The 17,249-nt window shown below is 39.3% G+C and overlaps 1 protein-coding gene across 16 annotated transcripts in view; it reads right to left on the reverse strand.

Annotated features, from left to right (window-relative positions):
• LOC148977447 (uncharacterized) overlaps positions 1-17,249 on the reverse strand; it is a 50,059-nt gene that overhangs the window by 18,679 nt on the left and 14,131 nt on the right. For 4 of the 16 annotated variants that reach the window (XM_089116538.1, XM_089116539.1, XM_089116536.1 and 1 more), the window contains 2 exons: positions 17,063-17,150; positions 7,378-7,466 (listed from right to left, as the gene is read on the reverse strand). In XM_089116538.1, the coding sequence (XP_088972664.1) occupies positions 7,378-7,466; positions 17,063-17,150 (177 nt within the window). The other 12 variants (XM_089116532.1, XM_089116540.1, XM_089116543.1 and 9 more) reach the window with 9 other exon arrangements.

The following is a 17,249-nucleotide window of genomic DNA, read 5'->3' on the forward strand; positions in this document are numbered from 1 at the left end:
GGAACAAAGAGGATGTTGTCAAATGTTTCTCTCTAGATTCTGGGAAAGGAGTCTGGGACACACACATTTTCATTCTGCAGCTGTGTCAGAAGACCTACAGTCTGATGGAGATAACCCGATCGTTTGCAGTGAAGCTTGTAATATTTTGGCACATGCTGAATAGTCTGACGATATAGTGCTAGTAAAGTGTTGAGTGGAAACAGCAACTGTGTCAATGCATTAAAGATTCACCGAAATTGGCCCCAGCACTGCATGCCACTGTAATTTCTTCCAGTAGCAATGAACCGAATTGACCCTTCGTCTGTCTTACTAAACAACAAGCAAGTTGCCTTATCAGGCTGCATGGTCAACGAGAACTTGAAGCCAAATGATAATTCTTTAATGAAGTATCCACACTGTGGGACAACTAAATCATAAACCTGACCAGAAGCAATGGAAAACAGGTTAGAATCCTACTTAGGGCCAATCCCAATTCTACCCCCTACCCCTTCGCCTTCCCCTTGACCCTTGAAACAGAGTGGCAATACGTAGGGGTGAAAATATTCCCCTAAGAAATGGGACACCACTACGCCTCCGTTAAACGTCATTATAAGTCGTCGCTAGCGCCTACGTCACAGGAGATGCGCCGATGTTTATCACAACTTCCAAGATGCCGTCGACAGCTGCAGTTATCTCAGTCGCGTGGGTTACAGCTATTTTCTTGCATCTTGTGAAGTTTGCAGGAAACAACGGAGACGACGAAAATATGTTGCGGGACTATCGTTAGCAAACTACAGTAATTTTAGCGATTTTTTTACAAACGTTTCTGTGAAGAAACTGACCGTAAATATGAACACAATATTGAATGTAACATAAAGCAAATCATTATTTGTCGTTATAATACTTATTAAAGCCACAAATACTTAAATTTATGGGTCTCCTTTGTCGCTTGGGCAGCCAGCCTGGGTTAGCAGTGACACTTCTCATACCCCTTCGTTTGAAGTGTGCTCCCGAAAAATCTTCGTTTGAAGGGCTATCTGGCCCTTCCCCCTAGCCCTCCCCCTCCAACCAAAAGAGAATTGGGACAGCCCTACCCCTTCACGTGGACGCGCAAAACGGAGGGGAAGGGGAAAGTGAAGGGGTAAGGGGTAGAATTGGGATTGGCCCTAAAAAGTCTTGGCAAAGAGTCCACTATTTGAATGCATTGATACTTAACTTACAATGGTGCATCAAAAATAGAGTCTGATGGAGACACTGAAACCACATAATTCTCCATGCAGAAGCATATTATGTTTTTGTTAAATGCTTCCCTTCATTATGCTGCTTCATATAAGTTGAAAGTGCCTGAATTTGGCCTAAACCTTCAGCCGGCGGATCCACCCAGTGCACCAACAAAAAGGGTCTTCAGCTTATTTTACTTGGGAGTCAGAGTAACAGCCATCACCACCCTTTTAACTTCACGTTCTGATGAGTTAGCACACATCGGGAGTATCGCATTCTAACGTACAAGGAGGTCTTCATGAAATGACAATGGCATAAAGCCATACAGCTAGGATAAGGATCTGAAAGAGCACTTAGATCCCAAACAAGATAATGATCCATAGGGGAGTCCACAGCACGCAGCTCGCCACTGAACAAAGAGCGAAAAAGAAAAAAAACGTCTAAATTTCAACACTGCAAATCAGAACAGCTGCAGTTTAATCACTGAAATAACTGATTTCAGTTAATAACTGAAATATAAACAAATGCACAGCAGCCGCTTAATGGTACAACAAGAAGCAAATGAAAAAAAAAAAAACAGAGCGCTCGCCAACAAGCATACCAAGATATTTATAGATCAAGCTCTGTTTCACCCTCAAGAACTGAGGCAAGACAAGAATTGGAAAGACAATGTATATCACGTAACAACATGCCTTTAAAGTCTGTCATGGTCATGGAAGTGATGACTTTGATGTCGATTCTGAGTGAAAATACGAGCACTAGAAAGACTCCAATAGATAAGTTAGGATAGTGCTCTGGTGGTCTAGAACAAAGCAAAGTAGATCTAAAACTAACACTACCATTCAAGGCTCTTTCTCCTAAAATCATTGTAAGCTTAAAAAGATTATACACTGGGTTGATGAAATGCTGGGTTGTTTTAACCCATGGTTGGATAAAATATGGACAAACCCAACCGTTGGGTTTAAAAATTGTACCAAATTAACAACCAGCGAAAATAAATGAGTTTTAAGTTGGGTTTTGGGTGTTTTCACACTAGGCTCGTTTGGAGTGTTTGTTTCTGAACCTGGTGCATTTTCTCGATTCGTTTAGGTATAGATGAACACGACAAACGCACTCGAATCCAAACCAAAACAATCACTCGCCTGAATGAGGTGGTTTCGGCCCGATTGAAAACAAACTCTGGGGTGGTTCGCTTAAGGTGAGAAAGCAACCCGACCAAACCAACCAAGCGGCATCATAATTCATAACGTGAAATGTGTTCTATAAAAGCAGCAGTGTCTGAGTTTGTTAGTGAGCACTTTAGTTATTGCAGTTGCGAACCAAAAGCTTATCAGTTTGACAGGGCATGAAGTGTTATTGACAGCTGCGGAAAAGCCACAATAGCATCGCAGAGCGAATATGTCAATCCATCTTGATGGATGACGCAGAGAAAACCAATAAGAGGACAGTTTTACGCATATGTGACTTGCAGAAACACATTTTGGTACACTTTGAAATGTGAAAGTGAAAAAAATCAAGTGTGATGTCGTCAAACTTACGTTTCACCAACGTTTAACCTACGTCAACGTTACCAGTCTGGCAGCAGCATTTTGGACAAGAACACGAGAGACGGAAAAATAAGAAATTCCAAAATAGAGAGAGTTACAGTAATCGAGCCGTGAGGAAACAAAAGCATGAGTCATCGTTTTGAAATTGCTCAAGGACAGGAAGGGCTTTACTTTAGCCAAGAAATGAAGATGATTAAAACAGAATTTAATAACAGCGCTTATTTGTTTATCAAATTTAAGGCTAATGTCAAACGGAACAACTTTCCTGTCATACAAAGTACTAAATGGGGCAAGAAAGCCCAGATTAAGATCGAGTTCATTGTTTATTTGGTAAAAACAGCCTGATTTCAGTTGACAATACTCTTGTTAAGTATTGAGCTAAGCATTGGCTTGAGTCTTGGATATCACCAAATATTGGGTCTGAGACGATGTTAGCTTGTTTTTCAATGAAGCAGACAAGATCTACCATCTTTACCTTGTTCCTCCTCTGTTCTTGCAACTCAAATGCCTTTGTGCGCCACCTCTCTCTGAGCTTGTATGGAAGCTTGAATGCAATACTCCTCATATTGGAGACTGTGTCCAGTTCTTCCATGAACTCCAAGTCTTCCATACTATTGCAGCAGCTTCTAAGAAACAGTGCAAATGCCTGTAAAGCCTTTGGATCTTCTGGTTTGATTGAAGGCCAGAAAAGAGCTTTCTCGATATAAGCACAAGAAATCTTATATGCATTACCAAAGTGTTCTTTCAATAGCTGCTTTGCCTTTTGGTAACCTTGGTTCGGTGACATGTTGGCAACCAGCTCCTGTGGTAGCCCCCTTGTGTATTGAATGAGAAAGTGCAGCCTGTCTTCATTATCATCAGTTTTACTTTCAATGATGTGCTCAAAAGAATGAAGGAATGTACTGCAGAATTTCTCCACTAAACGTTGGAATTTCCCCTCTTGGTAAGGTGGAAAGAAGTTGTTTCACAAGCATATCTGTCAAGTTGTTCTGTTTTTGAAGAATTCTAGAAAGACCAGGCCCTTGAATAACATTAGATGAAGATCTACTTTCTAGAGGTCTTGCTTGAGCTGTATGAGAGATTTGTGCAGATGATTTCGAGTCAGTGTTGATGGTGGTGGGTTGCTGAATTACATTGCTGTTCTGAGGATAAGAATGTCTTGCAGTCTGAGTTGGTGCTTTAGAGAGTTCATGAAGAGTCTCTTTTGGGCGCACATCTTGTTGTACTGAAGTTTTATCCAACATCTCCTTACAATGAATATACATTCATGGCATCATCTTCAACAGCATTTCCATTGGTTACCGACGTCTCAGCATTCTTGAGATACTCGATTTTTGCGGTGTTGGCTGCAATTTCAGCTTGAACTTCCCACACCTCCTTCATCTTTCTAAGTTCCTCCTCTTTCTTCTCTAGAGCATGTTTATGTTGCAGTGCATTGGCAAGTAAAGCTGCCCTTTCTGCCTCTGCACAGATACGAGCTGAGGCTGAAGATGACGCACTTGATCTGCTAGATCTGCCAGATCTACACAGAAGAAACAACTGAAGTGCCATCATCATTATTTAGCTGGTCAGTCACTTTTAGAGCAGAAGGAACTTGAGTACTAGTTTGTGAGTCTGGTTCTTGAATAGTAGACATCCACTTCTCAACAGTAGAAACAAACATATCAACTTGTTTCATTCTTGGTTCATACCAGGTTTTCAGATCTTCAACTTTATCCTCTTCACTTAACACTTGTACATATGATTCTTGAAGAGACTTGAATTCAACAAACATTTCATTGAACTTCATCATGTTTCCCTTTACTTCTTCAAGATACTCAGCATCAGTCATCAAAGAGTTAACAATATTGATTCGTCTCGTAAGGTGTGCCATCTTGCCTGCTCTAGAGGCTTTCAAACGAGCAGCAACCTCATTCAAATCTCCTTGAGCTGAGTTTGGGGATTCTTCTAAACAAGACTTGTCCTCGATTATGTCTCAAACAAGCAAATATCCTCTTTCCAAAGACACAAACTCAAATTTCCCTTGATTCCTCTTTAAAATGGCATACATCAATACCTTTGAACTCCTTCATCAAATGAATCCTTTCATCCACACTTTTCAGCATCAAACTTCAAAGTCTTTACAATAACATTCAAATGTAACTCAGCACATAATTGTTTCCGCAAGCACATACCTCTTTGAGAAGTTTCCTTTGTTCTCTGCTTCCAATGCCATGCGGTCTTCAAACATGTGGTCTTCAAGTTTAAGAGAATCCTCCTTTTCTCAAACATATTCCATTTTCAAAGCAAGTCTTTTGACATTTTGTAGGGGTGAAAACAAGTTTCTGGTCCACTGTGGGAGATGCTGATGCTTTATTTCTCGCGTGCAAAGTACCATGAATTGATCCAGAGAGGCGTGTTGATGTTCCAAACAAATAACTGAAGTTTATTAAATCAAAAATAAAGATGCATTGTAACATAAAACAAAACAAATAACTTTTAGGCCAATTGCTGGTTTGTGGCACCATGCCACTCTCGCTCCATGTGCACGGTCAAAAGACTGTGTGCTCTTGCACCAGCGCCCCCCTCCTGTCAGGGGTGGCCTATCATTTATACAACTTCCCCCCTCTCACCTATAGAGGGCACACACTCAGAGAAATAAACACAATTAACAATACACAATTGACTGATATTTAAATTAAAAAATTAATAAAAATTAAATAAGGTGGTAAGTATGGCTCCTACAGTTCATAACATGTTGTGTAAGCCATAAGTTGAGTTTTTCTACGCAAGCTTATGGCAGGTGTAAGGCATGTGTATCATTGCGATTTATCGGAAAATAGATCTGGGTATTTTCTGCAGAACAGTGGAAGAAAATTTTATTTTATTTATTTATTTTTTTTTAAATAGAGCCTAAAGGCAGAATATATAAAGAAATAATATAGGACCTAGAATAGAGCCATGTGGTACACCACAACAAAGGGAGAATGTTATGGTCAATCAAATCAAAGACTAATAGGACCAGATCCAGATCTTTCCCAGAATCTGTAGCGAGAAAGATGTCATTAAAGATTATATCCCATGATGTGCTTTAAAACCTGATTGAAATGTTTAATAAATAAAAAAGGCCTGAAGTTGAAATAACACAGATTTCTCAAAAAATGTAGAGCTCTAATCTGATTATCTCCCTTATCTCACTCTTCCATTTCAGGTCTACACATACAGTCATTTTAATAATTTAATGAACAATGCCTATAGAGTTTTATTCTACTCTTTAATCCAATAAATAAAAATATTTTAAAAATGACATTTTGTAATCATTTGTAAGCTTAGCCACAGGTTAGGATTAACCTGCAGAAACCATTGCTTGAGGATAATAATAAACCATGAGAGTTTTATGAGCGCTGTAATATATGAACATATTTTGCATTAATGCACATCATTGACTGGAAGACACTCACCGTGACCTCTTTAAAGACAGATTGATGATGTGCTGTTTGAAAAGAAAAATATCTTCAGACTAACTACTAACCTGAGGCACCAAGGCACACCCAAAACAGAAACCGTCGCATTTAAGGAATTCTACATATTTCTGGTTCTTGCCATGGGAATACTTATATCTGTGAAATTCATTAGTTGGCAGAAATATAATGATAATTTCCCCTCTCCATCTCCCAAGGGTCGGACAGTATTTCCAGACATTCCAAGCTAAACTTATTGTACAATTAGAATTCCTAAGCCATGTGAAAAACAGAGAGAGAGAGAGACCGACTCCACCTAACAAGACCTTTCAACCATGAGAAATAACGGAAACCTCCCCAAATTCCTACACTGTATTCAAGAAAATCAGTTAAAAGATATAACATGTTTGTCTGGAAACTCTGAAAGGTTATCCAGCATATTTCAAACCCACTTACGTGCATGCAGCCATGCAGTCTGCTACTCTCTCCTCTCTCTTACTGTGTTTCTTTTGGTACTTTTTTGTGCAATGAAGAGAGAATCAGAAAGGCAACTTAAGTAAATGCCATAAATCGACATATGAGATAAAAATGCTGATATAAATGTACATATTCATGCGAATTAGAAGTCTGACATCTTCAGTAAGGTTTCAATTGGTCAATTTGGCAACGTAATGTACAAACTTTGCAGTGTTTAAGTAGGTGTGTAAAATGAGTGAGATGATGAAAAGCAAGGACTGAGCCTTGGGAATCGTAGTGGTGGTGGTGGAGTGGAAGGGGTTTGTATCTCTAATGAAAAATCAAGCAAACCATTATGAATTCCATGATTCAGACTGGTTTATGTCGGTGAGAGCTGTATAGGTCTGGTCCACCGACATTCCCACTTTGGGCACATGCAACCAGCATGCAAAACATCCAGCAATGCTGATTTTTTTTTTTTTTTCAGGAGGAATTGCATGCTTAATTCATGCTCTCATTATTTTAATGACTTCCATTTGAGGGGCGCTATATGCAGACTTAATTTTTCACCTCCAGAAATGTAGGGTTCTTATAAAAAAAATCATGCAAACATGCCATTAATCAGACTTGAACAGTAACATTTAACATTAAGCTGATGCTAAATAGCAGCACACAAGGGCTTCAAAGACACAAAGTGGAACATTGACACAAAAACTACATTCAGCAAGACTTACTTGAATAAGATCTGATGTCTTCTTAATAACGTCTCTAAAATGCAGGCTTTGATTTTGGGGATGACTGCATTGTGGTCTGTATTCTTCTCCTGCAGCAGATACAAAGACCAGCAAATATTGTCAAAATTATAAAGTAAAACCTGGAGGGGAGGGAATACGGAGAGCAGCGTAAGAGAATATGCGACATTAAAGCCCTGCCCTGCATTCACATGTATGTTTATACACTATTTGTGAACCGCATGTTAATCACAAAGCAAGTTTCTATGAAAAAATTCTATTTATTATTACTGACCATTTAAAAATTTCTCATTCTCTCTTTTTTTACTTTTTCAATGGTCACTTGACCTCTTGCATGTGCATTTGTACTCCTGAAAACTTGGAATTGCTCTGAAAGTATTGTTCTCTCTCATATGATTAATTGCTTGTTGTGATGTTCCTCATTTTTGGGTTCATCAACAGAAGACTTTGTGTAGCTATAAATGTATGCAATAAAAGAAAAGGGGGAATGACAGAGTGAAAAAACAAAGAAACAAAAGGGGTGCCCAAACTTTTTCCTACGAAGGGCCAAAAATCAAACTTGATTGTGGGCCGTGGGCCAAAAGTAAATTTTGCATCATAAATCAAACGGTATTACATTAAAGTTGCTATGGGTTTATTTATTTTATAATATTTCAAATAAATATAAAACAACTTCAATCTGATTAACTAATGCAGTTTTATTTGTAAAGTTTTGCATTTTAAAGAAATCCCCTCTCCCCGGACGGTATATATGGCGGGCCAAATCAAAGGATACCACGGGCCACCTTTGGCCATCTCTGTGCAAGATAAGGAATGCAAATAAGTGTACTCATCCATTCGTTCTCCACACCGCGTGTAAATCATAAATTAACATTTGCTGAGAAAAGTTCATTGAGATTGCATAATATGTTATTTAATTTCCAAGTCATTGATCATAATCCATTATCCTCACACTCGCGACCTGCTTCAAATCACGGTCATGTTAAAAAACATGCATGTTTTCACTCATCCATAAACATTAGATCAATCAGCATGACGACAACTTCCATAATTCCACTTATGCCTCATTAACCTACGCCTTTGTTATTGTAACTGTACTCGCCGCCGACTTGAGCTTCCAAAGAGGCCGGAAGTCATTCAATTTCAATGGAAGCTGGCTTCTCTCAACTGTAAGGAATGTCAAATCCAACGGCGTCACGTTTTGAGAGTTTTGAGCGTGTGGCGAGCAGGACGAGGCCGAGAGACGTGAGAGAACGGCGGGAGGCCGGTGGCGTGAGACGCTCCAGTCTCGCATCTCTCACGGAGGAGCGGAAGCAAAACTATTGCAGAGTAGCACTTCTAGAAACGTTTGAGAATTTACAGTTCTGTAGGCGGACGAATATGGACAGTGATTCCGGTAAGAGAATCAGGCACAGGAGAAGTATATCTTCATCAAACTTCTCTTTAATGATATTCGTCAGGCAGTAAGTGACATCCATTTACACTCTCAGGATGGTAAGGAGAGTTATATGATGCAATCATATTATGTTGTGGTCTGTAGAATATATAAATAAAGGAATACAGTATGAATACAATACATCTGTACACAAATTACCTCACAAGTTATCAATAACTGACTAAATAGTCATCACAAATGAATGCTCAACTGTCAGATAACAAATTAAACATATAATGAGATAAACTACAAATAAACAGCATGACGCAGTATGTAACGTGACCATAGAATTAGCGCCTCTCCGCGATCGTCATTTGCATATCGCGATCGTCATTTGCTAAACATCCAACATTCACATTAACAGATATAAAGTGTTGACTAAATAATATTAACATATTTACTCACATTTGTTGCATGAACGCACAACATTGAACAATATCAGGGAAAACAGCGATATCAGGCTGGAACTGGCTTTTGCATCAGCCTGCAGGAAGGAAGTTGCAACTATGATAAGAGTCCGTCAGACCACTGCTTGTTTTCCGTTCCGAGACGGACTTTCTGACAAAAACGGAGGAGTGAAGATTGAGAGAGGAACAGGCCTGATTTTATGTCGCGTTTTGTTTTATTGTATGTGAAGAGCTGCTGTCTTTTACTTTTGCTTTGTATTTGTTTTGTTTTATGTTATTAAAAATTGCTTAACGTTCTCCGTTTCCCGCCTCCTACTTCCCATAACAACAACTGCGTTACTGAGTTGAAAGAAGCTCAACTTTATGGTAATGAGCTATAAAGGCCAGGAACCAATTGGAATATAGACCTTCGAGCGTAATTTTTATTTGAACCTCTTTCCGTGGTTTCTTTCTTGTCATTACAGAACCTTTTTTAGCATAAAAGATTCTTTGGAGTTGAGTAAAGAACACTATGCTTCATATATCAACATGACTTTTGCGTAAACATATCTCTACGCATTTTGTATGCGTGTATCCACGTGTATGTCTACGCCATTAACGTCCGAATGATTCCGCGTGTCTGTACACGCCGTCAAATGTCAGCACGAAACGAAGCAAAATGTACATCTACATCTGGGGAGCGATCTTTTTTTTTTCTAGGATGGTAAGGGAAAAGTCATAAATTCCATTAACCCCAGTAACGGTTAGGTTTAGGGACGGGGTTGAGGTTAGGTAAGTCATATATTTATATATACAGTAATAACGTTAAGTCAACGTTCATAAACAAGCTGAAAAGCGATTATGCGTCTTGATGGCACGCCAAAAATGGAAATACGAATTGGCGTGTCATACACACGCTACTTCATGAGACCAATGAACCCTTTTTTCTAAGAGCGTAGCACTCGGTTTTGTTTACATTACATTATCCTTTCCTTGAACCAGGGACGACGACCACAGGAGGCTTTAACTATTAACTCCAATTAACATTTGTGGCGAACCACAAATGCTAATTATGTATGCACTGCGTGTGGCTGGTTCTCCACTAGCTTGTGTATCTAGTACTTAGCCTAGCTGTGTGTACCTGAGTTGGCTAAAGCTAGGATTTACTGACGCACATCATGGTCAATTTGCTTTTTTAGGTGGCTATGGCTATCTTAATAGCAAAGACAGAGAGTGGTTTCATGAATATGTTCAACTGTTTAACTTGGAAAATCCATCTCAGTCTTTTTTGTTTTTATATATAAAAAAAAAACAAATTTAAGCAGTGCCACACTTAGCTAAATAAATTAACCACAAGAATTTCAAAAGGCAGGGCTTTTCTGGCAGCTTGCGGAAACTTTATACAAGGTTTGTTTGTGTTTCCTCCTGATAATTATTATGATTCTGTTGGCTTTTACAATACGGAGCATAAAAATCAAGCATAGCTTCATATTTGGATCTCATCACATCCTCTACAGGATATACAAATCATTTCCCACGAATGCAAGAATAGCCAACACCCGCATGATCTGATTCTTGTTAATAGTATTGTGGAGATTGTTTAGATCATTTAGATAACCTTTCTGGCAGAAATATTGCTAAGCTCCGGAACATGCTACCAGTTTCAGATGCAGAAAAGTGAGTTGATGCATTCATGACCTCTAGACTAAAAAAACAATAATGCATTACTAGCTGGTCCTGCATCCTCACTAAACAAGCTACAATTACTCCTTAATGGGTCAAAAAATATGATCATATAACACCAATTTTATAATCTCTACACTCGTTGCCTATTATTCAGTTCTGTATGAATTACAAAGCATTGCTACTGACCTATAAGGCCTTAAATGAATTTGCTCCTGTTTATTAATCTGATCTTCCATCGCCATCACGCTCTCTAATGCTGGGTACACACCAAAGGATTTTTTACATCTTCTAAGATTTTCAAAATGTGACAGACCACACATTTGAGGAGAAAAAAAATCCTAGATTTAACCGTTTTGCTCCTGATGAGACCACACACGAAAAGATTTTCAACCAGAGTCTAGACTGTGAACACCAGGAAACATGTAGAAAATTTTACAATTCGTGATAGGGGCAGCCCCGACGTTCTTCCAAGCAGATTCGGACACTCTTAACTCACCTCACACCAAGGGAGAATCTGATAAGATAATCTGTAGAACCATCAAGATAATCGGGACATAGCTAGGATTGTCGGAAGGGGGCAAATCGACCCAAAATCAGCAAGATTATCTTTTGGTGAGTACAAAACTGTGGGATTCTGATAGTACCTAGGATATCTAAATCCCCTAAAGGAGGGAGAGCGTTTTCACATTTGGCTCCGAAACTCTGGAATAGCCTTCCTGATAATATCCGGGACTCAGTCTCACTCTCCCAGTTTAAATCTAGATTAAAGACACATCTCTTTAACCTAGCATTCATACAATGCACCCCCTAACCTTATTCAGTTATATCAGGTCAAATGCGCATGATTATCCTTGCTTAATGTTATGAACAGCAGTTCTGTCAGGACGACTATCATCAAATACGATTGACGATTAGCATCCAGGTTGGATTGGCGGTATAGTTCTGTTCTGGGCAAGAACTCCCTGTGCATATATGTAGCCTAGCATGATTACAGTTTTTTACAATCACTTTGCTACTATTTTCCGAACCTTGATGTAACTTTTCAAAACTCTAGACACAAAACTCAAAATGGTTATTGCTTGAAATCTTGCACTTGCACGATCATTTACATAACTAGATCACCCACACACAAGCAACCGATAATTTCACTGTGTCATTGTTCGTAATCATTAATAAATATTGTAGAACAAAATAGGTGATACAGGTTTCATCATGGTACCACATGTACAGTAAATACATCTCTGTAAAAGTACTGAGAGAATACTACAGACACAGTGGAATCATTGAACAAAGTGTGTGATATATTGATGCAAAACACTACAATCACAACAAAGGATTATTTGAATCAAAGCACAGATAATTAGAAAAGAAAAGACAGTACTTTCTTGCTTGTACTGTAATGATTATTGTACTTCTAGATTCTCATCAACTCACTTGTCATCACTTGTCATCAACGTGTTATGGATTTGGCCACAGGTTCTCAGCTACATCACAATGGAAGCTTTCATTAGCCAGACATCTTGGGAAAAACCTTCGGGCATGGCGGATCCAGGCCAGACACTGGTCTGCTGTGATGTCATTGCAGGCCTCATCCATAGCATGGAGAAGACTGACTTGTTCATAAGGGTGCCTATCATGAATCTTTCATCTCCATGCGGAGAAAAATTCCTCATTTGCGTTAAGGAAGGGAGAATATGGGGGTAATTACAGTGTGCTAAGTTGTCCATGGTCCTAAAATGCTTACACCACATGAGCATGATGGAACCTGCCATTGTCCCACTTCAGCTCTACAAACCTGATCGAGCTCATCAAGAAAAGTGACAAGAAGAGCTGCGTTATAATATGAGGTTTGCGTCCCACCACACCATCTTCTGATATAGCCGCACACATGGAAACGTTATCCACGTACTTGGATGGTTGGCCGCTGGCCAATGAAATTCCGACCTTTCCTCGTTGTCTTGGCAAGATTAAAACTTATTTTAATCAAAAAGTTCATTGAAATCCTTCTTAAGGAGTTCCGACTGCCCTTTATGAATATCGTTCTTCCCCACATGAATGATGAGTCGATTTGCAGTCTTATGTTTCATCGGAATGTTCTGAAGTTCCCTGTTTACATCAGAAGTTGTTGCTTGTGGAGCATGTAGTTGTATCCCTGATACTAATGTTTCTGATTATGGAGTCGCCCACTATCAGAGTCCTGGGCCCCGCTGTGCTCTGAGCTGAGTGCCGCTGTCTGCTCGACCTTGAGCGCCGGTTAGCATGAGTGTTAGCTACAGGCCGACTCAGTCTGTGTTCGATCACATTCGTCAAATTCAGGGATTTCTCACTTCGAATCTGTTCTCAAGATGAATAGGCGGTGGTAGGAGACCAGTGGTTGCAATCCTGGTCAGAGTCATATCTGGGGTAGATGATGCTACTACTGAAATATGTGATGCTCGTGACAATCTGATGTCTCGAGTGCCTTTGGGTCTCGCTCCCTGCATTATAGCTCTTTTATTTTTATTCACAACACTTAAGTTTAATTGTGATCATGCACTGACAATACACAATACTTTTACAGCATTTATATGTTAAAAGTCTTTAATTCCTGGAACGATATCAGAGCGAGTACCAGTAAATGTTTATTACTTTTTAATCAGGTTGTGAAATAAACCATAGCAAAGGTGATTTAGTAAAACATGCCAAGACAGACAACACTGAAACACTTGTAGAAGATATGGAGACACAGAAATAACATCTTACTGATGGATGGATGGATGAGTTACGGCTAAATGATTCTCTGTTTGTAAGTCAGGTGTGAAATAGCGCTGGATAAGATCAATATCTTAATTTTGATGACTACATGGCAAGTGTAAAATGATATGATAAATACAGGTGCACCCACATAACTACACCCTCAGGGCAACTGTGGGAGCGTGGGTTGAATAATGAAACTATTGAGATCACAAGACTGAAAAGTTTCAGCAAGGTGCTGTTAAAACTTCCTGTGATGGGAGAACAATAATCCTACAGAGAAAACAACATCTGCTAAAATACCGTTCAAATACATCTGCCCAGTTTAGCAAAGACAGAGGGCCTGTCCAAACAACAGAGCTGTAGACCACAAGAGACTCGTTTGATGTGAACACACAATGCATCTAACATAGTGACGCACATTTAGCTAAAGTGCCTAAAGGGGGAAATAATTCCTAAGTTCCCACGAGTGATGTCAAATGTTTGAACAGTGAATTGCACGTTGTGGATGCTCACAAGTAAGCAGGCATGAAAACTGGTCATGGGTGAACAAGGTGAGAATGAAATTATCCGGGGGCATGAAAATCAAAAATATTCCATATTTTAAAACATCAATCTGATGCATTTTCAGATGCATTTTTTGCCAACCTGGGGAGAGCTGGAGAAACTTAACTTCAGCCACGAGTCAAAAATATTATGGCCTCCGTAGCGTTAGCTAATAATTTTCCACCGGAGCTTTAGCTAGCTGGCTAACGTTGCTTTCTCTCCTGCTGTGTTGAACGATTCAATTCATGCATGCTAAACCTATGTCAACTGAGCTCCTGGGTAACTTATATAGCCTACCAGAAAAGTATCGACCGATACCGATCCGATACCAACGCAGTTTTAAAAAAAAATCAAGTAGAATTTCTATAACTGTGTGTTGAACTAGGGCTGTCGCGGTTATGGAATTTCCCTTGCGGTAATGTTGAGTGGCTCAATAGCGCGATATGCGGTATTACCGCCATTTATTTATTTAATTTATATGTTTTTGTTGCTATATAAATAAAGTTTACGATGTGGACAAAAACGAGGACATTTTCAGTAACCATTGTAACCGAAACTAAACAGCGTCTACAGTATATGCGCATTGAAAGACTTTCACTCAGCGCGCATATTGTTATGACAAGCGAGTCATTGAACCGTTCATTCAACGAACACGTTTTAAAAAAAGCTGATTCATTAAAAGAGATGTAAAGAAAGGATGTTTAACATTGATGTTCAACTTTTCAAGGCTCAGCTGAGCAGCAATGCGTCGCATGGGCAACGCTGAAGCTGATGCTTCACTTATTAGAGACCCATTGATTCAATGCGTGACTCACTGATTTTATTTCGGCTTCCTTGTGCTGTGGGATGTTGACCAGCGCTGCTGCTGACGCGCATTTATGGGAAAATACCCGTGAAGAGAACGTTAAAATGATGATGCAACAAATATTTCGCTTCCCTTTGACATGACAAGCTTTTCACGACTTCAAAGACAGACGCAGGTAATTGCACGCGCTCTGCCGATCTCTCTCATTCACTGTCTGTGTGAAGCCTGTGTAGGCTAACACATCACCATGATAAACAGTCTTGTTATCATTATGAACTCAATTAAAATGCAATACACATGCGTTAAGTTCAAAACAAGAAGGGTACAGCCTTATAAAAAAAAAACGTGAATATCGCGGTTGCTGCGGTTACGTGCAATCCTCTGCGGTTGACTTGAAGCGCGGTACTACAATATTGCGGTTACCGCGACAGCCCTATGTTGAACTGATAATAACTCTTTTGTGTGTTAAACACAATCTACTTAATACAGACAACTTCCTTATAAAGAAAAACAACATATATCATAATATCATAACCTATGACAAAAATTATATTATAAACTAGATCAGTGGGTAACAATTTTTTATAGAATAAATAGAAAAGGGTATAATATCCCGTTTTTTAAAATCCGGGATTTGAGCATATTCGGGTTTTTGCCGGTGTTTACATGGCTGCATGTAAACGTAGTCAATGTCTCAAGTCTTGTTCATTCCCTGTTCGTGTCTCTGTGGATTACTCTGGATTCATCTCACCATTGGACTCTAGGGCCCTATTATTTCCGCGATCACAGAATCGCGGACGGAATTGCGGAATTGGCCAGTTAACGCGGAATCTAATGTTAACACGGAATTTCGTGGAATTTTACATATTTGGTTTTAAATTCTGTTGTGTGGGAGAAGAACATATGTCTGGTGAAAATGCAGACCGGGGGAAGTGAATCTGGGCGACACAACCACCCCAACCCGTCATTTCAGCTTCAATGACGAAATCAAAACAATGAAAGCATGGCGAAGCGGCTCTCCTTTCGTCGGCAAAAAGTTAAGAAACTGGACGCTATAAGCCGTCAGTGCCGAGCCGAGCAGTTCGCACGTGACTTACGCAGTGTTTCCCACACATAGACTAATTGGCTGACTAACTTCAGCCAGCTCCTTGTTTTAGGTCTGCAATTATTGGACAAACCTGATTAATTCAGGTGTGTCTGATTATTGTTGCCATGACTACTGAGCTGGCTGAAGTTCAGGAAGTAGTGGAGCTGTGCATAAAGCCAATTTGCCGCCACATACTGCGTTTCATTTTTAACTATTTAAAAATACTTTGTTAATTTTCCAATAAAGAGTTTACTTGCATATTGCTTCCTTCTATCAATAATGACAATTTCAGTGTTTTTATTGTTTTAAATGTACATAACACAAACAAACCAACCTACATTCTCTTATGTTATACAAGGCATCCCCATCTACTTGTACAAACCTCACACTTTGTATACATTATCTCACATATCCCCTTTCATCGCAGGCCCTTCTCACCGTTATTTACTGCAATTCATTAGTTATTTTCCCAAGTAATCGGAAAATAGCTTAATAGCTTACAAAACAACGTGCATAAACCATATGCACAATCCATTTCTTTGATTTCTTCCCTTTTTATGTTTTCCATTAAGAAAAAAATCCCAAACATTTCTGGTATCATCCTGGGTGAGTGTGTGTGTTTATTAATGTCTGGAATCTTCAACCATGCACTGGGAATAATCAGAAAAATCTGTCTGCCCAAATCTGACTTGTACGTTTCCATCGTAAAATTTTTGTGTGACTCTTTACATTCTCAATAGTTTAAAAATGTGTCTTGTGAACGGAAAAACATAGTCAGATATGCCTAATTAATTCCACTTCACTCAAGAACCCCTCATGTACCAAACTACACAAAAATTTGGTGAGAAGGCATTCCTGTCTTCACAAGTATGATTCAGACGTTTAAAATCTTACAGAAAATATGGGAACATAATACAGTGTGTGGGTTGACTGATGTGTGAAACAGAGTTGTGGGATTTGGGGTATGTGTAAATTCATTGTTTTCATACCATTCATTCCTCGGCGGGCCAAACAACACCTGTTCATCAGACCATCATAGATTGTTTTGTCTGTACCCAGTATCCTCATGTTCAGGTCCTAGCAGAAAAACAAACAAACCCTCAGTGGTAACACTTTACTTGAAGGGGTGTGCATCAGACTGACATGACTCCGTCATAACCATGACATGACATATGT

This window comes from Pimephales promelas, chromosome 10, assembly GCF_988280905.1.
Source record: "Pimephales promelas chromosome 10, fPimPro1.hap1.1, whole genome shotgun sequence".
In the NCBI taxonomy this organism is placed as follows: Eukaryota; Metazoa; Chordata; class Actinopteri; order Cypriniformes; family Leuciscidae; genus Pimephales; species Pimephales promelas.